The sequence below is a fragment of the Malaya genurostris genome, chromosome 2 (genome assembly GCF_030247185.1).
Source record: "Malaya genurostris strain Urasoe2022 chromosome 2, Malgen_1.1, whole genome shotgun sequence".
NCBI lineage: Eukaryota > Metazoa > Arthropoda > Insecta > Diptera > Culicidae > Malaya > Malaya genurostris.
This window is the reverse complement of record NC_080571.1, coordinates 14,561,035-14,579,721: the sequence shown is the minus strand read 5'-3', so window position 1 is coordinate 14,579,721 and position 18,687 is coordinate 14,561,035. Positions and strand designations below refer to the sequence as shown.

The following is an 18,687-nucleotide window of genomic DNA, read 5'->3' as shown; positions in this document are numbered from 1 at the left end:
GTATGAGCATGTAAAAATCTTTATAATACATCTGTATAAATGGCATCTCTGTTTGCGAGCTCGAATGACAGATACACTTGAAACAAGATCAGGCAAAACTAGGTTAGATTACATTAAAATTACTCAAACTTATCTAGACTAGTTGGGATTACATGAGATTAAAGAAGATTATTTTGGAATGAAATAAGTTTATTAGTATGAGATTGTCTAGAGTTTAGAGTCATTTGCCCCTTGTTTTGACCTAAGACAAGACGAGACAGCTGGCTTCTTACTTTTATTTATTTTGCTTTCCATGAGCCCTGCTTAATTATAATTGGTAGTTGACTGTATGTGACTAGTGACATTGGCAGTGCAGCCAATTTCTTTTAACCATTAATGCAAGTTATTCACAATCCATTATTTAAATAATAAAACTTGTTATGTTAACAAAAATTCCGTCGTATTTTGTGTGGTATTGAGTTATCCAACATTTGGAGATTTTATAAATATCTATATAGAGTACCTACAATAACCGAAAATACTGGAACCAATTAAAGCACCTATAACTTATTGGTATCTTGTAGTATATATCAGAAACTAATTTGCAAAGAAAAATTGAAATGGAACTGACCGTACTACCTGATAACGTTTTTCATTGCATTCAATTCCAACAAGCAGTTATTACCAGATTCATTTCGTTTCGTCTGAAGTCTGGCGAATCTAAAAAATCCCGCAAAAAGAAATATGATAGCCGAAGTATGACGATCTAATAATACGAAACTTTGTATACGTGTTGGTATAATAAAATAATGATATTTGTCGAATTTAGTTTATTTTGAATTTAAATTTCCTTTAGACATTTTCACTAATCTTGCTGCAAACACTGCGAAATTCGATGAGAATAACCCTGTGGTGACGAAAACAGGACAACACCAAAAACGTCAAATGGGCTCCCAAACACGGAGCCAAGCACGTAATGCGAGCTGTCTTGTCTTGTCTTAGGGTTTGACCCAAAATTAGGTAGCGGCTGGTAATACTGTATAGATTAATTGGTTTGATACTTGAAATTTAAATGACAGAAAAATACATTTAAACTGATATACATTTTCAAAAGATTTTAGACCTAATTATCATGTAGAATACATTTTAATTTTGAATGCGTAATAATTTGTTGTTGAAATGTCATCAATTAGATATTAGGTATCAAACAACATGACAAGTACGATTTATTCCACGCAAATAATTTATACAGATTAGTTTCGTTTTCGAGGACCGACAAAAAATCTTTGACGTGCCTCCATGAAAAAACTGATGAAATTGACATGAAGATAAAACGCTAAACTGACCTGACGCCAAAGCAGCCCATACACGCTCAGTTTTCCGGACAGTTTCTCGTGAACTGAACGATTAACTGAAGTGACTGAAGAGTTCATCCGGTCAAACGTCTGGTTTTTACTAAAGCTCTCGAGCTCAGTTCCATCCGATAAACTGATCAGCTCTTCAGTCCGTCAGTTTTTTCATGGAGGCACATTATTATGATCAGAAGAAAACTGATCAAAAGAATTATGTAGATTTAAAAATTGACAGCTTTCTGAATCGTTCTGTACAATTTGTATTACCCTGAATGACAAATTTGTATTTATTTATTTCATTGAATCGAAATTTATATAATGAAAATATGTCGAGGTATGCTATTCTATAATTTTATGGTTTTATAATAAGAAATTTAATAAACGTTCAATATTCATCAACAATCGTTATCAACAAAACACAATATCAATTTAATAAACTTTCAAAATGTTTACTTGGTATGTTAATGCGGGATCTCAGCGCTCAACTTCAAATATCATCACCATTTTGAGATTTTCAGATCAATTTGTGATTCATCGATTGATTTCGAAACTTTTATCTGCAACCAAATAGGCCTCAGACAGAAAAAAAACAATTTGTTCCTTCTATTAGAAAATCTGGCATCCCTGGTCATGCCATGTCGTTTCGGTTTCTTTCGTAAACAATAATAAAAGCTCGAGGAACCAATGCTGCTTACTTTCTGATCTTGAACGGTGAATAGTGATTATATTCCGGAAAACTTTCCCATTGAATTGATTCAGGTCAGTTTCGAAAAGTTCAATTACTCGTTGAAGTCGATCAATGAACTTTTTTTTATTTTAGTGCAATGAATTTTCTACGGCAAACTTTGGCCATTACGAAGTCGTTTGCCGGTGAAGGTAAGTGCCCATTTGGTTGTGTAACTGCAAGATTATCACGTTTTCGTACAAACTTGTGGTTTTGAATTGATTTCTTACGCCAATATCCGATACGTTCAGATATACGAGTTTGATGAGTAATACTTCGAAAAACATATTAAAACTACTACAAAATACTTAAAAGTATTTGTAGGTATTGAAACTGCTGGTATGCTTTGAAACATAGCACCTAATGTAGAATGAAACAATGGTAAATAGTCCTCTCAATTATAGAAGATTCTTGATATTAAATGAATCCGTTTTCAATTAATTACTAGCGCGTAGTCAAACTTCACGCATATTGCGATATTTATTTTCAATGCGATTTCTAAAGAACGCCGTTTTAGACTAAAAAAATACGCTATTCTCTGATTTATTTCGTGTTGATCTCTAAGTCCTGGACGAGCGTAGTTTAGTTTCAAATAAAAGTTTTAAGAAAACTGAAAATTAGGTTCGAATCTTACCCAATTTTCAAATTGAATTCAGGGTCCAAACTGATTCGTTATTAGAATATTATAGCTAGCAGAATGAAATCAGAACATAATTATTTTAAATCAGGATAAGTAGATTCAAACCCGAATACGAAAGTGTTGAACTGGAATGTTCAGTTCTCTTCTAGTCACTATATCAAATGAAAAAAAAATCGTTCAGATTGATCAGAACTGTATGATGCATCCAAATAAGAGTATTTTTATTGTGTAACATTAACGTGAATTGAAAGCGTTCGAAATTTTGCACATCAGCAGAACTTTAGAAGTACGACTAGCGAAATTATGGTGAGTTATCATTACTTAGGTTCACATGGGAACGTTCAAGGTATTGCGTATTTTAATGGCATTCTGGCTGTCCAATGAAAGTGATTCAAAATCGTTCAATTATGGTCCCATGTCTCTTGAGTAATTTAGACGTAGGACCGCGAATCAATGAATAGAATATTGGTCCTAAAAACTAACAAACGTATATTCTCGAGCCCCGAAATGGAAGGTTTCTTAGTGTGAAAAATTTGCAACATCTAGCCACGCAATGATTCTGTACGATAAAAATAGTCTACGAAGTCTGTTGATTTGTTAGCAGCATGTGATCTCTGGTTGCTATAAACTCTTGTTTGCTATAATCGGAGCTGCACGACAGCTTCATCAGAGTTGCCAGAACATTTTTACAAAAATCTGCATCATGCGCAAAATTAGAGTGCCTATAACCAGAGTGACGACATCTCATCCGTAATTTTGGCAACAATTCAAAACATTCCATTAGCTTTACATTGAATAGACAGGTCGTTTGCTCGTTTGGAACTGGGAGCTGTCATTCCAAACGAACAGCTGTCGCCACTCTGATTATAGTCACTCTACGCAAAATATATGTCTGGATCATATCTGTAGTTGAATCTACACATCTAGAAAAAACCGTGTAAATTTACGTCTTCTGAGACCGACATATATGAGTGTCAAAAATATCTCAATTTTACAGTAAATGTAATTTATATTTAATGCATTCTGACATACTTTTAAGTGCTAAAACATGTAAATTTACACATTTGCTTGAAATGCGGGGTATGTTTGACGTATATTTGTATCATTTTCGTAAAATTTAGTCATTTCACGGATTACGTTCTTATGAATTGTTTCATATATGGATTTGTGTCACCTGCAAATTTCACAATTTTTTGCTGTGTACACTATATTTGTACCAGAAAATGGTGACCGGGGTCATTTCAGTGAGTAAAACTAAGATCCCACAACCACAATTTTACATTCCTAAACAAGCCAAAACCAAAAATCGGTATTTATCTGTATCAATTGTACAAAATCGGTAATTTAGGAGAGCGTACCGGTATAATAGTATAGAGATCAACAACTGGTATAATTAGTGATAAATCGGTATACCTGGCACCATTGTGCTTCATTCAACTGTGTGATGGTTTGAGGTTTCGCTAAATTCGCGTGTTCGTTTACGCCCGCATAGCGTTTTGGCTACCTGGGCAGCCATGGCCACCAGACGGCTACCAAAATTGATTCAGTGACGGTTGTCAAATCCAATTTGACAAAACAAAGTCGCCTGTATCTAAGTTAGCCGAGCGTTTTCATCTTCTCACCTTCGCTGAAAATGTCAAAGATTTCTATGTGGAAAAATCCTGGTAGATACGGTTGTATCGTTTGAGTTGTATATCTGCCAGCGGTGAGGCAGTCGGTCACCAGAATGTCTGCCAGCCATATTTTTCCAGCTGGCAGCGTTTAGTCAGCCATCCGGTAGCCATGCGTATGCGGGCGGAGATGTGAGCAGAGATGCCAGATATTTTCAAAAAATCTGTATTACCCTGAATACAAAATCTGTATTTACAATTAAATAGAAATTCCGATTCACAATTAAATCCAAATTTTTACAGTGAAATTATAGTAAGATAATGTTATTGCAACATTCTAGGGTTCTAGAGTAAGAAATTCTATCATATCTCACTCTAAAACGACTAAATTAAATATTTGTAGTTGTTCATCAACATCTGAATTACCGAAACCAAAGACATCATATTATCAAGATATCCCGCTCTCACGTTTAACGAACAACTCACAAGTAACATACTTTTTGCGAGCATCGCACCCTGAGGCAAGTCCGAATCTCGTGCATAGAAGTAGAGAGAAGAAATGTCATTCGTGCGCGCCAAAATAGCACCCATACAATTCACACGATATGTTGAATGTGATGTACGATGGCTTAACTGAACAGAAATCTGATTTCTCTCTAAGCTAACAGGGTCTGATAAAACATAATTTCCAATTCTTTATACTCTCGTTTTAATGATTTTATAGGTTGGCGTTACAGATTCTCATAGTAACAGATTGATAATATTGACTTTACATGTTGACACCGCTCTTAAATAATTGGTCTGGCCGTTTATTCCACCCAGTAGTTGTTTAAACCTTTAATTTCGATTACGAAAATTGATGACATAACCTCACTTAGAATCAATATCTAAATATAGTTTAGTATTGAAAAAATTAAGGGTGTAAATTACGAGTGTACTCAGTGTAATAATAATCATATTATAGTTACGTGAAAAGTTATGTGAATATTTTCCACCCTACTTTTCACGTAGGTTTTAATGGACTGGCATTTAAAAGCTGTTTAATGCATAATCCAGTAAAAGTTACGTGTTTCATAGGTAAAATGTAATGTACTGTTCATATCACATTTATCTATCAGTTCATATCAAATTTAGATACCAGAACATTACTATTTTATATATTGGTTAAAGTCAAAAGGGAGATTTCAGATTTTGATATAAATCTATGAAATGAAAAATGCCATGAAATATAAAACATTTATTTCAGAAAATTGTCATATAATTCCAATGGCTTAAAAAGCAACTAATAACGTCGTGGTATCTCAAATCGACAAGCCTCCAGAAATCGTTTTTGTTGTCACTGCTGTGAACTTTACGCTTCTTGCCAATAGCAAGCACCTTCGACTTGATGCCGTTTCAAGCACGACGTGGCTTACCTGACTCTCGTGTAGTCTCGGAGGGAACTGAGCTGGCGCGGGAAATATGTACTGGCCTCAGTTCTTTTCATGTTGGTAGCCTCGGTTGAGACGCGACGCCGTCAGTTAGGGCATTCGGTTCATGTTGCCTTACAGTTCAGCACCTTGTACACTGTTGGTAATACAGGAATGATGGTACACACTTATGCATCCCACACATCTTCCCTCTCCTCAAGAGAAAGGATCAAATTGACTGAAGTTCATTTTATTTTAGTTTTGACATTGTATTTTCGGTAAACTGTAGATATTTTATACTATTCTTGTAAACAAAGTGAATACAAGAACAATGATCTTTTATTTTATTGCTGACTATCGTGTAATCGTGAGAGACCCTTTCATTGACATAGAATATACAAACTTAGTTTGGTGTTTACAATAAACGTGAAAAGTCGATAGCACCATCCCATTTTCAATGGGTAGTTTATGCTTCAACGGTACCAATATTTTATAGTTTTAATGCACTAGATTTTATGCTTTGTATACATTCAGGACAATCATTCTCATTGATGTGATATTGAATTTGACAAAATAAGTGGCGTTTTAGAAAGGGGGTTTTTTTTTAGTGTATAATATATTTTATTTAAAATAAATTATCTGGCATCACTGCTGTCATTAAATCTGTGAATCAGAGATGCCAGGTCTACAGATTTGTCTGAAAATCTGTAGAATTCCTATGAAGTGCTGCAGGCATTTTTTCCACTTTCGACTTTTTTTTTTTTGAATGACAGCGCTGTTTCCTCTACTCCGTAAATTAGTTTTGTGTGTCATGCTTTATATAGAAACGGAAACCGCAGACAATTTTTCGGGTTTGCAAATTTGGAACCATTTTGTTTATATGATTGCTTTTTTTATTTTTTTGCTGGCATCTCTGCTGCGAATATTGAATAAAACAACAAACAAGAATCTCCATTAATTTGTATGATTTGTATAGCTGCTTGTTATATTTGTGAAAGAGCAATTATTGTTTTGGTAACGCTTTCATTTTATTGATTAATTCTACATATGTAATCTTTTAGATATGTTGGAGTTTTCCTATTGCGATTTTCCCTAGTGCTGCTATTGAAGCCTGAATTTACTGTGTTTTCACATTCGGATGACTCATCAGTGCGCCAACTGGATACTTTTTTTGTTTGTGAAATGTGCCGTTTAAGTATATGACCTGAATCATCGTGGAGTGTTAGGCTTCCGTTGTTATTTTCAGCAATTGTGTATTTCTTCGGTGAAAATCGTGAGTCGCCTTTTATGTATGTGTTCCGTTCGACAATAACCGTGTCTCCAGGGCCAACTTGTGCGGCGCGGGCACCACGTCTTTTATCTTCCCGTTCTTTCCCTGCTAGCTTTGCTTCGCGGTCTCTCTTAGAGAATAGTTCTTCGTCAATTGTTGTGTTTCCCAAGTCAAGCAATGGAAGACGGCGTTTAATCTTTCTACCGGATAATACTTCTTCTGGGGCTATTTTTGTTATACTATGGAGTGCCGAATTGTGAGCGTTTATTGCTGCTCTCAATTCATCATTGTAGTTTGTCTTGTTTATTGATGCACTAATCATAGCCTTGTTTATTATTCTCATATATCTTTCTACTAACCCATTCTGCTGTGGAAATAACGGAGTAGAAAATATTGGTGTGATACTTCGACCAACACAGTACTGCCTATAATCGTCTCCGTTGAAAGGCGGACCATTGTCCGTTTTGATATACTTCGGAATACCTTCCCGATCAAAAATGTCATCCAATACTTTCTTCAGTTGTTCAAAACTTGTTGATTTTACTGGACGTGCAAAAAGATATCTGGACTTGTAATCGACTACGACAAGTATGGAAATTCCTCCGAATTTCACATATGGTCCATTATAGTCAAGTGCGATCATTTCCCACACTGCTTTTGGGGCAAAAATACGCTGCATTGGAGTAGGTTTTTCAGGTTTACCAGTGACAGCACAAGTGGAACAAGACTCAACCCATTTCTGAACATCATTAGGCATTCCAGGCCACCAAACACGCTGTCTCAATATACTCTTCTGCTTAGATGCCGAGGGATGGCCCTGGTGGGATATCTCAAGCGTTCGTTTCCGCAGAGCTTCTGGAATTACCACACAGCCTGTTTTCACCAGCATTCCGTCGCGTAGTGCCAAATCGTTCTCAAGAAGCTTATATCTATGTGCAGATTTTGGCCAATGATTTGAATCAAGAGCATTTATAACATCCTGGAGAGTTCGATCACTAGCTGTGGCATTCTTGATCTCGTCTTCAGTCAGGAATCCTACAGTGCTAGCCTCCAATGATGCTATCTCCCATGAACCCGAATCGTCGTTAAACGGTTCATCGTCACCTTCATATAGCCGCGAAGAGGAATCAGCTATGTTATCTACTCCCCGAACATATTCCACTTCGTAATTATATGGACTTAATCGTAGCGCCCAACCATCTGCGCGTGTCAAAGCTCTTCTAGATACTTCGCGGGTCCTATTCAGAATAAAGGATACCCCTTGAGCATCTGTGCGCAACGTAAATCGTCTACCGAGTAGAAAATATGAAAAATGCTCAACAGCCCAAACGGCACCAAGAGCTTCTCGTTGGTTTTGAGCATATTTTTTTTCAGTCGTCGTTAGTGCTTTAGATGCAAAGCTTATAATTCGCTGAGATCCATGCTTGTCTTCCTGTGTCAAGACTGCTCCCAGGGCTAGAGGGGAGGCATCTGTATACAAAATAGTTCTATCGTTTTCGGAGAAAAAACCTAACGACACGCAACAGTGTACTATTCGGTTCTTTACAACTTGAAACGCGTGACTTTGTGTAGGTCCCCAGTACCACGATTTTGCTGTGATGATTTCCCACAGCGGACTAGTGATATCCGCAAAGTTCTTCACGTGTGGACTAACAAATGAAGCTAATCCCAAAAAACTTCGGAGCTCTGAAACTGTAGCAGGCTCACGAAAATTTTGTATGCTTTTTATTTTTGCATCCTCCACATGGAAACCGTCTTTATCCAGATCATGACCGAGGAACTTTATACGAGTTTTGTTATATTCACATTTTTCTGTATTGAGCGTTAGATTGTTGGCTCTAAGTACTTTCAGCACTTCACTCACGGTTCTTCGTAAATCTTCGAAGTTTTTCGCGAAAATCAGAATATCATCGATATAAACGATTACGTTTTTCACGCCTTTAAGTATACGGGTCATCTCTCGCTGGAAGATTTCGGGTGCACAGTTCACTCCAAACATCAACCTAGTAAACCTGTACATTCCATTCTCTGTTAGAAATGTGGTGAGGTCGCGAGATTCGTTATGTAGTTCGAGATGGTAATATGCGCTACTGAGATCTAGCTTCGTAAAACACGTCGCACCATAGAGCTTGGCTTTCATTTCCTCGATTATAGGAAGTCGGAAATATTCACGGTTGATAGCCTTATTCGGTCCACGCATGTTAACTACTAAACGGAAGTCGTCTTTTCCTTTGGCGACGGCAGACATACCGCTTATCCACTTAGGGGCAGTATTTACTTTTTCGATTATTCCGTCCGATTCCATTTTCTCTAAGCGACATTTAGCAGCTTCTCGAAAGGCAGCGGGCACATTGTAATATGCGTTCTTGATTGGTGGTACGGTATGGTCTAAACTGAATTTAATTTTGACCCCCGGCATTGTTGGAAACTTTTTTGATTTTTTTTCGTGTTGAACATTGTTAACTGTCTTAACATGCAACAGATCCATATCGCTTGCTGTTGAGCGGCCTAAAATAGACCTCGATCCATTCCGTACTACATGAAATAATGCTGTTACTGCCGGTTGATTGTATGTTGGACTAACGATTTCAGCCTCAAAGACGCACTCTACTATCATAGGTGACTCTGCACCGTACGCCTGGAGACTTTTTGTGTTGGAATTTTCAACATACTTGAAATTAGCTAAACCTGAATCATATTCATGTTTGAGATGAATCCAATCCTTTCCTCCGATGACATTCACGTCTGCACCAGAATCTATGAGGAATTGTATTGGGCTGGACAAACCTAGACAACAATCCACCAAGACATCTTGAAGTGAGAGCATATTAACGTGCTGTAAGAGGAAATTTGTGTGATATATCAATTAAGAAGTTTAGACCAAAAAAAAACGAATACAAATCATTGAATCGTCTCATTTTATTATGAGTTTAGCACAAAAATTAATCATTTCGTACCTCGGTATGATCCACATGATTATCGAGTGGAGAAGGTACATTAGCTTTCGCTTCAATTTGACGAACGCGAGATTTCCTGCAGGTTACGGCATAGTGTCCAAGTTCTCCGCAAGTGTTACATTTTCTCCGCAGTGCTGGACATGGGAAAGTAGTGTGTAAAAACCCATTACATCGACGACAACGTGAGCGCCGGCCACGATTTTGAATCTCTCGCCGCGGTGGCAGTTGGTTACTACGGAACTGCTGTAAATTCGGTCCATTTTCCCATTGGCTAGTTCTTGGGCGTTTTCTCGTTGAATCTGGTGACCGACGATATACATGGTTAATCGCTTGCACCGGAGACTGATCTGTTAAGATTGTCTCTGCTTCGTAAGCTTCATCTCGAGTAGCTGCTTGTACCACGTAATTGGCATCATGACCATATACCCTGGCTGCTTTCACCAGTTCTTTGTTTCTTAAGCCCTTCAGTAACTGTGCTCGTACAAATCTGTCTTGGTCAATAAGGCTGTACCCACACAGTCGAACTTTTGCCATCAACCGGGCGTGAAAAGCAATTGCCGATTCAGTTTTTTCTTGGCGCATGTTGGAGAAGGCTTCGTGTTCAGCCGCCGTGTCAGTCATTGACTGAAAATAGTTTTTAATATTATTAACAAAATTACGGTAACAGTTTGCGTCATCCAGACTAGGTCTGAGTTTTGCTGCTCTTATAATACTCTGAAGCTCTTCACCGATTGATAGAAATAGTAATTGGGAACGTTGAATGGGATTATGTGCGTTACTGAGAGAAGCGGCAATTTCGAAATTTTCTATGTATCGATTCCATTCTTCCCACATTTTATTTGCCGGTACTGCAGTCGGGAAGGGTTTAATGCTATCCCAACGAATGCTAGGTAGGATGACTTCTGATTGACTACTAACAGATGTGCACCAGGTTTGGTCATAGTCGTTGGAAGGACGCATCGTTTGCATAGAATTTATTGCTTGCGTTATATCAGACAAAATGTTCTCCATTCTTTGGAGGCGTTCGCTAGTACCTGGATTTCTACCTTCCAGCTCATTTATTGGTTCGATGGTGGTTGGATCTGTGTCTTTGTTTATGCTAGAGTTAGAGCCAACCGTTTTGCTTGCTTCTGGAGGGACAGGGTCTTCGGTGAAGTTCGAATCAACTCTTAGTTCACTATCATCACCACTTTCCAAGTCGTTCGATGAATCTCCTAATTCGATCTGTTCGTACTCTTCGCAGCTGACTTCTGTATCGGAGTATCTTGGAGCTCGAACGTATTTGCCGTCGCCTGACATTTTTTTTTGGTTATTCTTCGCTTTCAATAATCTGAAAGGAAAAAAAAGAGATGCGGTGCACAAACGAATCGTTACTGAACTGTTATTTGTTAGAAGTAAGTTCCGAGGATTATATTCGAATATTACACCATACAACATATATTTTATTTGCGGACATCCCGTCTCGCATACTTTTTCCTCTGCGGACATCCCGTCTCGCATGCTTTTTTCTCTGCGGACATCCCGTCTCGCATACGGGTACTTTTTCTTTGCGGACATCCGGTCTCGCTATGAACTTTTCTCCGCGGACTTCCGGTCTCGCATTGGTTATTTATTCATTTATTTATTTATTTATTTATTTATTTATTTTTTTTTTTTTTTTTTTTTTTTTTTTTTTTTGCGGACATCCGGTCACGCTCTTATACATTTCCACCTGTTCTGCGGATATTCCGCCATGCTTGCACTTTAGTCATTTGTTAAAAGTATCACATAACCACAAAGTAACATTAGTATGGAGATATTTGTTCAAGATGGCTGCTTTTTTTGTTACTAGACCAAATTAATAAAAACAAAAAAAAGGATCATCTGTCCATTAATTGCTGTAGTCTGGCAGGATCGCCAATGTGAACTTTACGCTTCTTGCCAATAACAAGCACCTTCGACTTGATGCCGTTTCAAGCACGACGTGGCTTACCTGACTCTCGTGTAGTCTCGGAGGGAACTGAGCTGGCGCGGGAAATATGTACTGGCCTCAGTTCTTTTCATGTTGGTAGCCTCGGTTGAGACGCGACGCCGTCAGTTAGGGCATTCGGTTCATGTTGCCTTACAGTTCAGCACCTTGTACACTGTTGGTAATACAGGAATGATGGTACACACTTATGCATCCCACACAACTGCCATCCAACCGAAGCCGAAGTCGAGATCCAAAAACTCCCACAACACTACCGATGCAGGTTGAAGCCGCATTACGCGGTTCCAGTGTCTCAGTTGAACACATGGAAACTTTCATACTAGAATGGTCCGGTTGATGAAGTAAAAAATTGTAATTAAATAACTTTTCTCACAAATATTTACACTACTTACACTTCGAGGGCCACTGCTCGCCATTTTCAAATCGAGTTTTTCACACTGGAAATTCACGTAGATTGTTTGACGTTTGGTCAATTCACGTAAACCTTATGTGATGATGGCTTGAAGCCAAACGAACGAACCGTCAAATTCCTATGCTAGAGCATGAAATTGACGGTTCGTTTGGCTCCCTAAGAGGTATTCGCCAGTCTGTTACCATGAGAGTCTGTAGTGTGGACTGGTTTTGCCAGCCAACAAAATAGTCGCTTCTTCTGGTTCAACCTTATGGAACCAAACACAAAAACTGAAAATCGATATTTATCTGTACATTCAGGCAAAAAATCTATGGAATTTCATAATGGTTTCGTATGAATTTTTGTCACAAGAATATCGTATGCAAATCATAAGACAGCGAAAGTCACGAAAATTGGAATTCCAATCAAAAGCCTTATAAAATTCATACGAAATTTTTTCGGAACATTATGCGAAATTCTTTTGACAAACATAACTTCTTCCACATCCTGTGGATTTCATAAGTTGTTCGTATGAAAACTATAATAGTGATAGATAAGATGTACACACTTAAGTTCTTTTGCTGAATCTCGGCGAAATAGTTGCCGAGATTTGCACAGCCTGCAGGGCTCGGGGACTGTCTCGGCAAAATGTATAATTACTAAGAATTTCGGCAATCCTGAACTGTCAATTATTGTCGAACTTGTCAGCAGTAATTTTGCTGTTAGTTCGGTAAAAGCGATCGGGACCGAATCATGGATTACCGAGTCATCAGTAATCGAATGTAGAAAGGATTTTTCTTTATTATTGCACGAAAAATTTATGACGAAATCCAAGTTTGGGGAATGAGTGTATTTTATTAATGCTCACTTCAATTTAAGAAAAAAAAATCAAATCTCGAAAAGAAATATCACAGATAAAAACATTTGTTTCTAGTGCTACCTGGAAATATACGAGTATTGAAAAGTATATATAAAAAGAACATTTTGATTCCACTTAGCTTTTCACGTAACACGGAAATCTCTTTCATTCGCCAAATTCGTAAATATTTTTCAGCTCTATGAGAAATGGCGACACCCGGTGCTGTACAAAATCGATAGGTGACATTAGATGACAAGTGTCGCACCGAATTTCAGTAAAAGCTAACACACGCAAACGAATTTGCTGTTTTCGATATATTTATGGTTTACAGACAAGTTCAGCAACATATTATGCCAAACTTGTGCAATAAAATACTCTTTACCGAGATATCAGAACTTTACAATAACGAATTTCGGTAATGAGCATGTGAATTACTGAACAATCAGTAAAATTTCGTGTTGCCGATCGAATTCGGCATTTCATTATGCCGAGCTCGAGAATCGGTTTTATGTGTGTATATTGAAGAGGTATATTTCTGATATTAATCTTATGAAATGGTGATTTTTGATGCACCATAAGATTTGCCGTATGATTTTCACTACTCAATTTGCCTGAGTGTAGGAAAATTGAATTTTCGGTATTTTACTCATTTAGGGATTAGCCAAATTTTGTGCTAGGGCACATAACCGTTTTTATTATTTTTACGTTTCGTCTTTGACTCATCAGTGCAGAGCAGTTCAAATTGAACTGCTTAGTGCTAAACTTATTTATTTTAATGGTATTTTAATGTCGTTTTCGCTTGATGCCAAACCTAACCCAGTTGCCACCCTAACTGCTGTCCAACAGTTTGTTTGAAGCTAGTTTCTACGTTGTTGAACTGAAAATCGAGTCAGTTTCGAACCTGGTTTTTATATCAGGTTTGTTCAAACCCCCGTTGCTAAGTGCGAACACAACTCAGTTTCATGAAAAGTGTTTGTTTGATGAAACTACCCTGGGTCAGTTTTAGTTTTCTCGAGCGAAAACGACATAAGAGAGCATATCTGTACACTGATAAAAATTTGCACTATCGATGCATATGTAAACATTTAAAAAAATTTAATATGCTATTTTATATCATTACATAATCAAAGCGATTTGTTTCAAGATTTCATGTGCAAATTCACTAAGAAGCGAGAATAGATTATTTTTCACCCAGCTTTGATGTGTTTTTCTTTTGGATGTAATGTGTTTTGCTATTGAATCGAACTACATGTGTTAAACACTTCATTTTCAAGTGGAAATAAGTACAGTTCAAATGTATGTGCAAAACACTTGATTCGGTCAACTGTGTTTCATTTGAAATCTATATGAAAAACAATGTTACATTCATGTGAAATTTATATACAATTTAGAGGTAACGATATATCTTATCATTTTGATGCGCATTTCACATAAATGTGACATGATTCACTAAAAATCAACAGGTTTTACACTTATAAATGTGTATGTTTTCATGAATTTCATGTGTTCTAAAAGTCGGAATAGCACAGACTAACAGACATGACAGTATGAGTAAATTTTTATAAAAATAATTTTTCGTGATGCACTAGTTCCACCTATATTGTACTGCGCGAACTATTTACTATCGGTACACCCCTTGTGTTATGTAAAAGTTTTTTTACTAGTTGGTTTCCCCTCGTTTGTCAACACCGATCAGCTGCTTGCAGGGATGCCTGATTTCATCATAATATTTGAAAATGAATCGTCACAATAAATTATTGGATTAGGGGCTGTCCATAAAAGACGTCACACTTTTTTTGACGATTTTTTACTCCCCCTCCCCCCTTTGTCACAAATTGTCACAGAAGCAAAGACCCCCCACTCCCCCTATGTCACATGTCACGAATTCAAAATAAATAAAATTCATCTCAATACATTCAATATAAATGACAAACCATATAAATATGAGGGAAAATCGATATAGATATATTATTGTTTTAGGTAAAGAATAATATTTCCTTAGTGTAGCATACAGGGCTGAGAAAATAAAGACCAAAACCTCATCAAAACGAGATCACTGCCGGAGAATCTTTTCATTATCAGTGGATCAGTGAATTTTAAATCACATCGATCAATATCGGTACTGCTTTTCCGTCACACAATGGGTAGTGATTTTGAGCTAAAATGATTCTTAATTTATGTAAGTTGAATCATTGGATGATTCGATAAGCTTTGATGTTGGTGGAGGAAAATCACATTTGATCAAGATAAGACATGACATGATCTACGTCTGAAATCGTTGATCTCCCGCCCTTTTTCAAATGGAGTACAATTGAATAAACTGCATCAGAATCAGATAAGAGAAATTCTTATGATATACTATTATCAATGCTAGAAAATCAAATTACTGAAAAAATTGTCAGTGCATAACTTAAGTTAAACCGTTTGAAGGCATCTTTTTCTTTTTTTCTCATATTTGGCAAAATTTATTAATTTCGCTAATTTACTCGCTCCTCCGTGCACTTTTGCTGATCGCAACAGAAATGATTTCCTGCATCACTCATTTCCGAATTTACAAGAAGAAGCTTTTACATCAACAAATACACGTTTTCCTATAGAATGTAAACGTTTATTGTGGAGATTTTTTCAGGAAATAGGGTAAAGCAGGAATATAATTAGGTATTTCAAAAATGGCTCATTGAAAATATTGGACGTCACCACAAACGAATTTCCAGACATGACAGTCACGATCTTTTTTTGGCACACATCTACGGTCCTCCGTGAAACGGGCACCAATGGTGATAAATTGGTTGCACTGCTGAGTTCCCATCATCATATTCATAATGCAAATGTCAAACCGTGAGAACCCTTTCGATTCGTTAACTTATTGGTAAACATTGAGATTTTATATTTTATTTCAATTATTTAAAGTTCGTCTTGCGTTTATTTACATTAACCACAAGCGGATGATTTACATCCGATGCGCACTATAGCAGTTAAATGAAAGTTTTAATACATCCTTTTTCCGTTTGTAGTAAAGCTACATACAATCAGTCTCTTTAGCGCTGAAGAACATCGGAAGGCTCAGGATTCAACTTCCAGGTTTGTGACATTCTGCCATGTACCACGAAAAAGTCAGAGCAGATTACATAAATTATGTGGAAAATGTAAATCAATGGTACGAATATTTCAAAGAAATAAGCAAACCTCGTTCTTATGAAATGCTTCTGGAATGGAAAACCGTAGCTTATGTTTTTCGGTCAATTGTTCAACTTTTCGATCCATATAATTGTTGCAAGAGGTTCGTAAAGTGTGGTATGATATTTATTGAAAGTTTCTTCTCACCCGACAAACATTTTGATTCTATAATCTTAACAGCAGACTTTGACTTCAGAACTTGATTCGAGTGCTACGTAAGGAGAGACGTTAAAATGTCAGCATGGTAGGCATTCTAGTGCCTGGCTGCCTCATGCAACAAGGGACACGCCTCAAATGATACAACTGTGTCCGCCTGAATTTCGTTCTGATTTCGGTTCTGATGAAGTCATCGCCGTCAGCCGTTTGCCCGACTGTTGACAGCCGAAGGACCAGATCCGCATGTCAAAATAAGCAATTTTTTTTTCTAATTAATAAAATTGTTTTAGTTTGGATGTTAGTTTCGGATCGAAAAAAAAATGGTTTAATTCTAGTCTATATACTTTATTTATAAAAAAAAAATCCAGATTTGTATTCAAAAGTTTTCCATCTGCTATGAGAGGAATATTCTCGGAGTTAAGAGAATTAGTTCGTTTCATGGTGGTTCCATAGGCTCTGTTGGTGACCACCTATGTCGTTACAACATGAGCAGTCCGTATATCACAGAATTCGCATCATTGTGAATATAATCAAGCAGAACTTTGAACATTTGCTTCGAGCTGCATATTTTCATTCCATTTGGAGATTCGGATTTCTCTTCGTCGATGATCTCAAAAAAAGAGCCAGTGAGCCCCGTAGTTTACTCGAGGTCTTAACTGAACTTTCTTCGTGCCTTTTTTTCTCTCTCATTTTTCCTAAACTAAACAATGTTGATCATCAAATCCTTTTTACGATCTTGTATAGTACCTTGTCTCGATATTTCACCCTATGACCAAATCAGCTACCTTCAGAAAGCGAACTTGGTGTTTCTCCATAATTCATTTAGCTAAAAACTTTACCTAACTGGCCAGTCAATGTCGTTGGGCAGCAGATTGAAGACCTTACCATTGTCGTCAAGCGCCGTCCTGAACGTTTACCAAATATGCCAATCTGGAAGCAGCTAAGGATATACAGATCAAATGTAGTTGAGAATAGCTTTTATTTGTCAAATTCGATTACCTTAGGAAGTTCAAATATTGAAACGGAGATTACACAGTAACGCGATACACAGTATCGAAATGAGTGAAATGTTGACATTTGATTTCGTTTCACTCATGGCACACTTCAACTTGAACTGTTTACAACACAATAACTCTCGCGCTCCCCCAAGCGGTGAGGGCGGTCATTTTAGAAAGTACCGGGTACGAACCAGATTTTTTTTTAAATTTTTGTAGGCACATACATGTCTTTATTATTTATCTTTGACGTCACATTCCAAAAACCTCCCCCCCCCCCTCCCCCCTGTCACAAAAGGTCACGTTTTATGAAACACCCCCTCCCCCTTGCGGCGTGACGTCTTTTATGGACAGCCCCTTACATTAATAATATATTTAACTTATTGTGTTGGTAGTTTTCACTCGGAATTAAGTGGCGGCAGACCAGAAGCATGTAACTATTGTAACAAAACGAGTTCGACTTTGTATTGCCTTGGAGGATGAGAAGTAGGCACAATTATGTATATAGTTTTGGCAATATGTATTAAATCCTGCATGAAATTCGCATGGGCGTATACAAATCAATACATTACAGGTAATTCTGTATGAATGGCAACTCTGTTGGTGAATGAAAAAAATAAACGCAGTCTAGATGATAGCATAAATCAAATAAACATAGATTTCTCACTGTACGGTGACACTAACAGCACCTCTAGTGACAAACGGGTGTACTTTTTTCCATTAGCTACTGTGGTTGTGTTAAATGCGCAGGCAACTTTTTGCATGCATTTTAGGAGCATTTACGCACCCATTCTCCACCAGACGGTGCTTTTGGTGTAACGGGTTGCTCAACTACATTACTATTACACTGGGAAATCTATGTTTATTTGATTTATGATGATAGACAGGATGTTTTTGATAGGGTAACGTGGCGCCATCATGACATATGCGAGTACTGTCCCAACTAAAGGTATATTCGAAATGACCGGTAAAATGATTGAAGAATCTAATTTGAGTGTCCTGTCTGTTAGTCTGGGGTGATAATTCAAATGCTTTGCACATGATGCTAGTATGCAAATTATTTTCAGTGTATTCCTGTATCGAGTACAAAAATCGGTATAGTTGGCAGCGCTGGTCGTACTGTTCCTCATCATTTGACAGAACTGTCATGATAAAGCCTTTCAGTTTCAGGCGTTTCAGGTAACATTGTTGTTGGTTTT

General features: G+C 37.3%; 1 protein-coding gene and 1 long non-coding RNA gene across 2 annotated transcripts in view; one reads left to right on the top strand and one right to left on the bottom strand.

Moving 5' to 3' along the window:
• The first annotated feature begins 1,953 nt into the window (after window positions 1-1,953).
• LOC131432940 (small ribosomal subunit protein uS12m) overlaps window positions 1,954-18,687 on the top strand; it is a 108,750-nt gene continuing 92,016 nt past the window's right edge. Inside the window, exons 1-2 of the mRNA XM_058599536.1 lie at window positions 1,954-2,090; window positions 2,152-2,207. Coding sequence (XP_058455519.1) covers window positions 2,156-2,207 — 52 coding nt within the window. The 5' untranslated portion in view covers window positions 1,954-2,090; window positions 2,152-2,155. The remainder of the gene's footprint in view (window positions 2,091-2,151; window positions 2,208-18,687) is intronic.
• Window positions 16,865-17,705, bottom strand: LOC131432941 (uncharacterized). Its single transcript, XR_009229998.1, has 3 exons — window positions 17,493-17,705; window positions 17,241-17,433; window positions 16,865-17,193 (listed from the first exon to the last, which is right to left on the bottom strand). It is a non-coding gene; the product is annotated as an uncharacterized LOC131432941 (long non-coding RNA).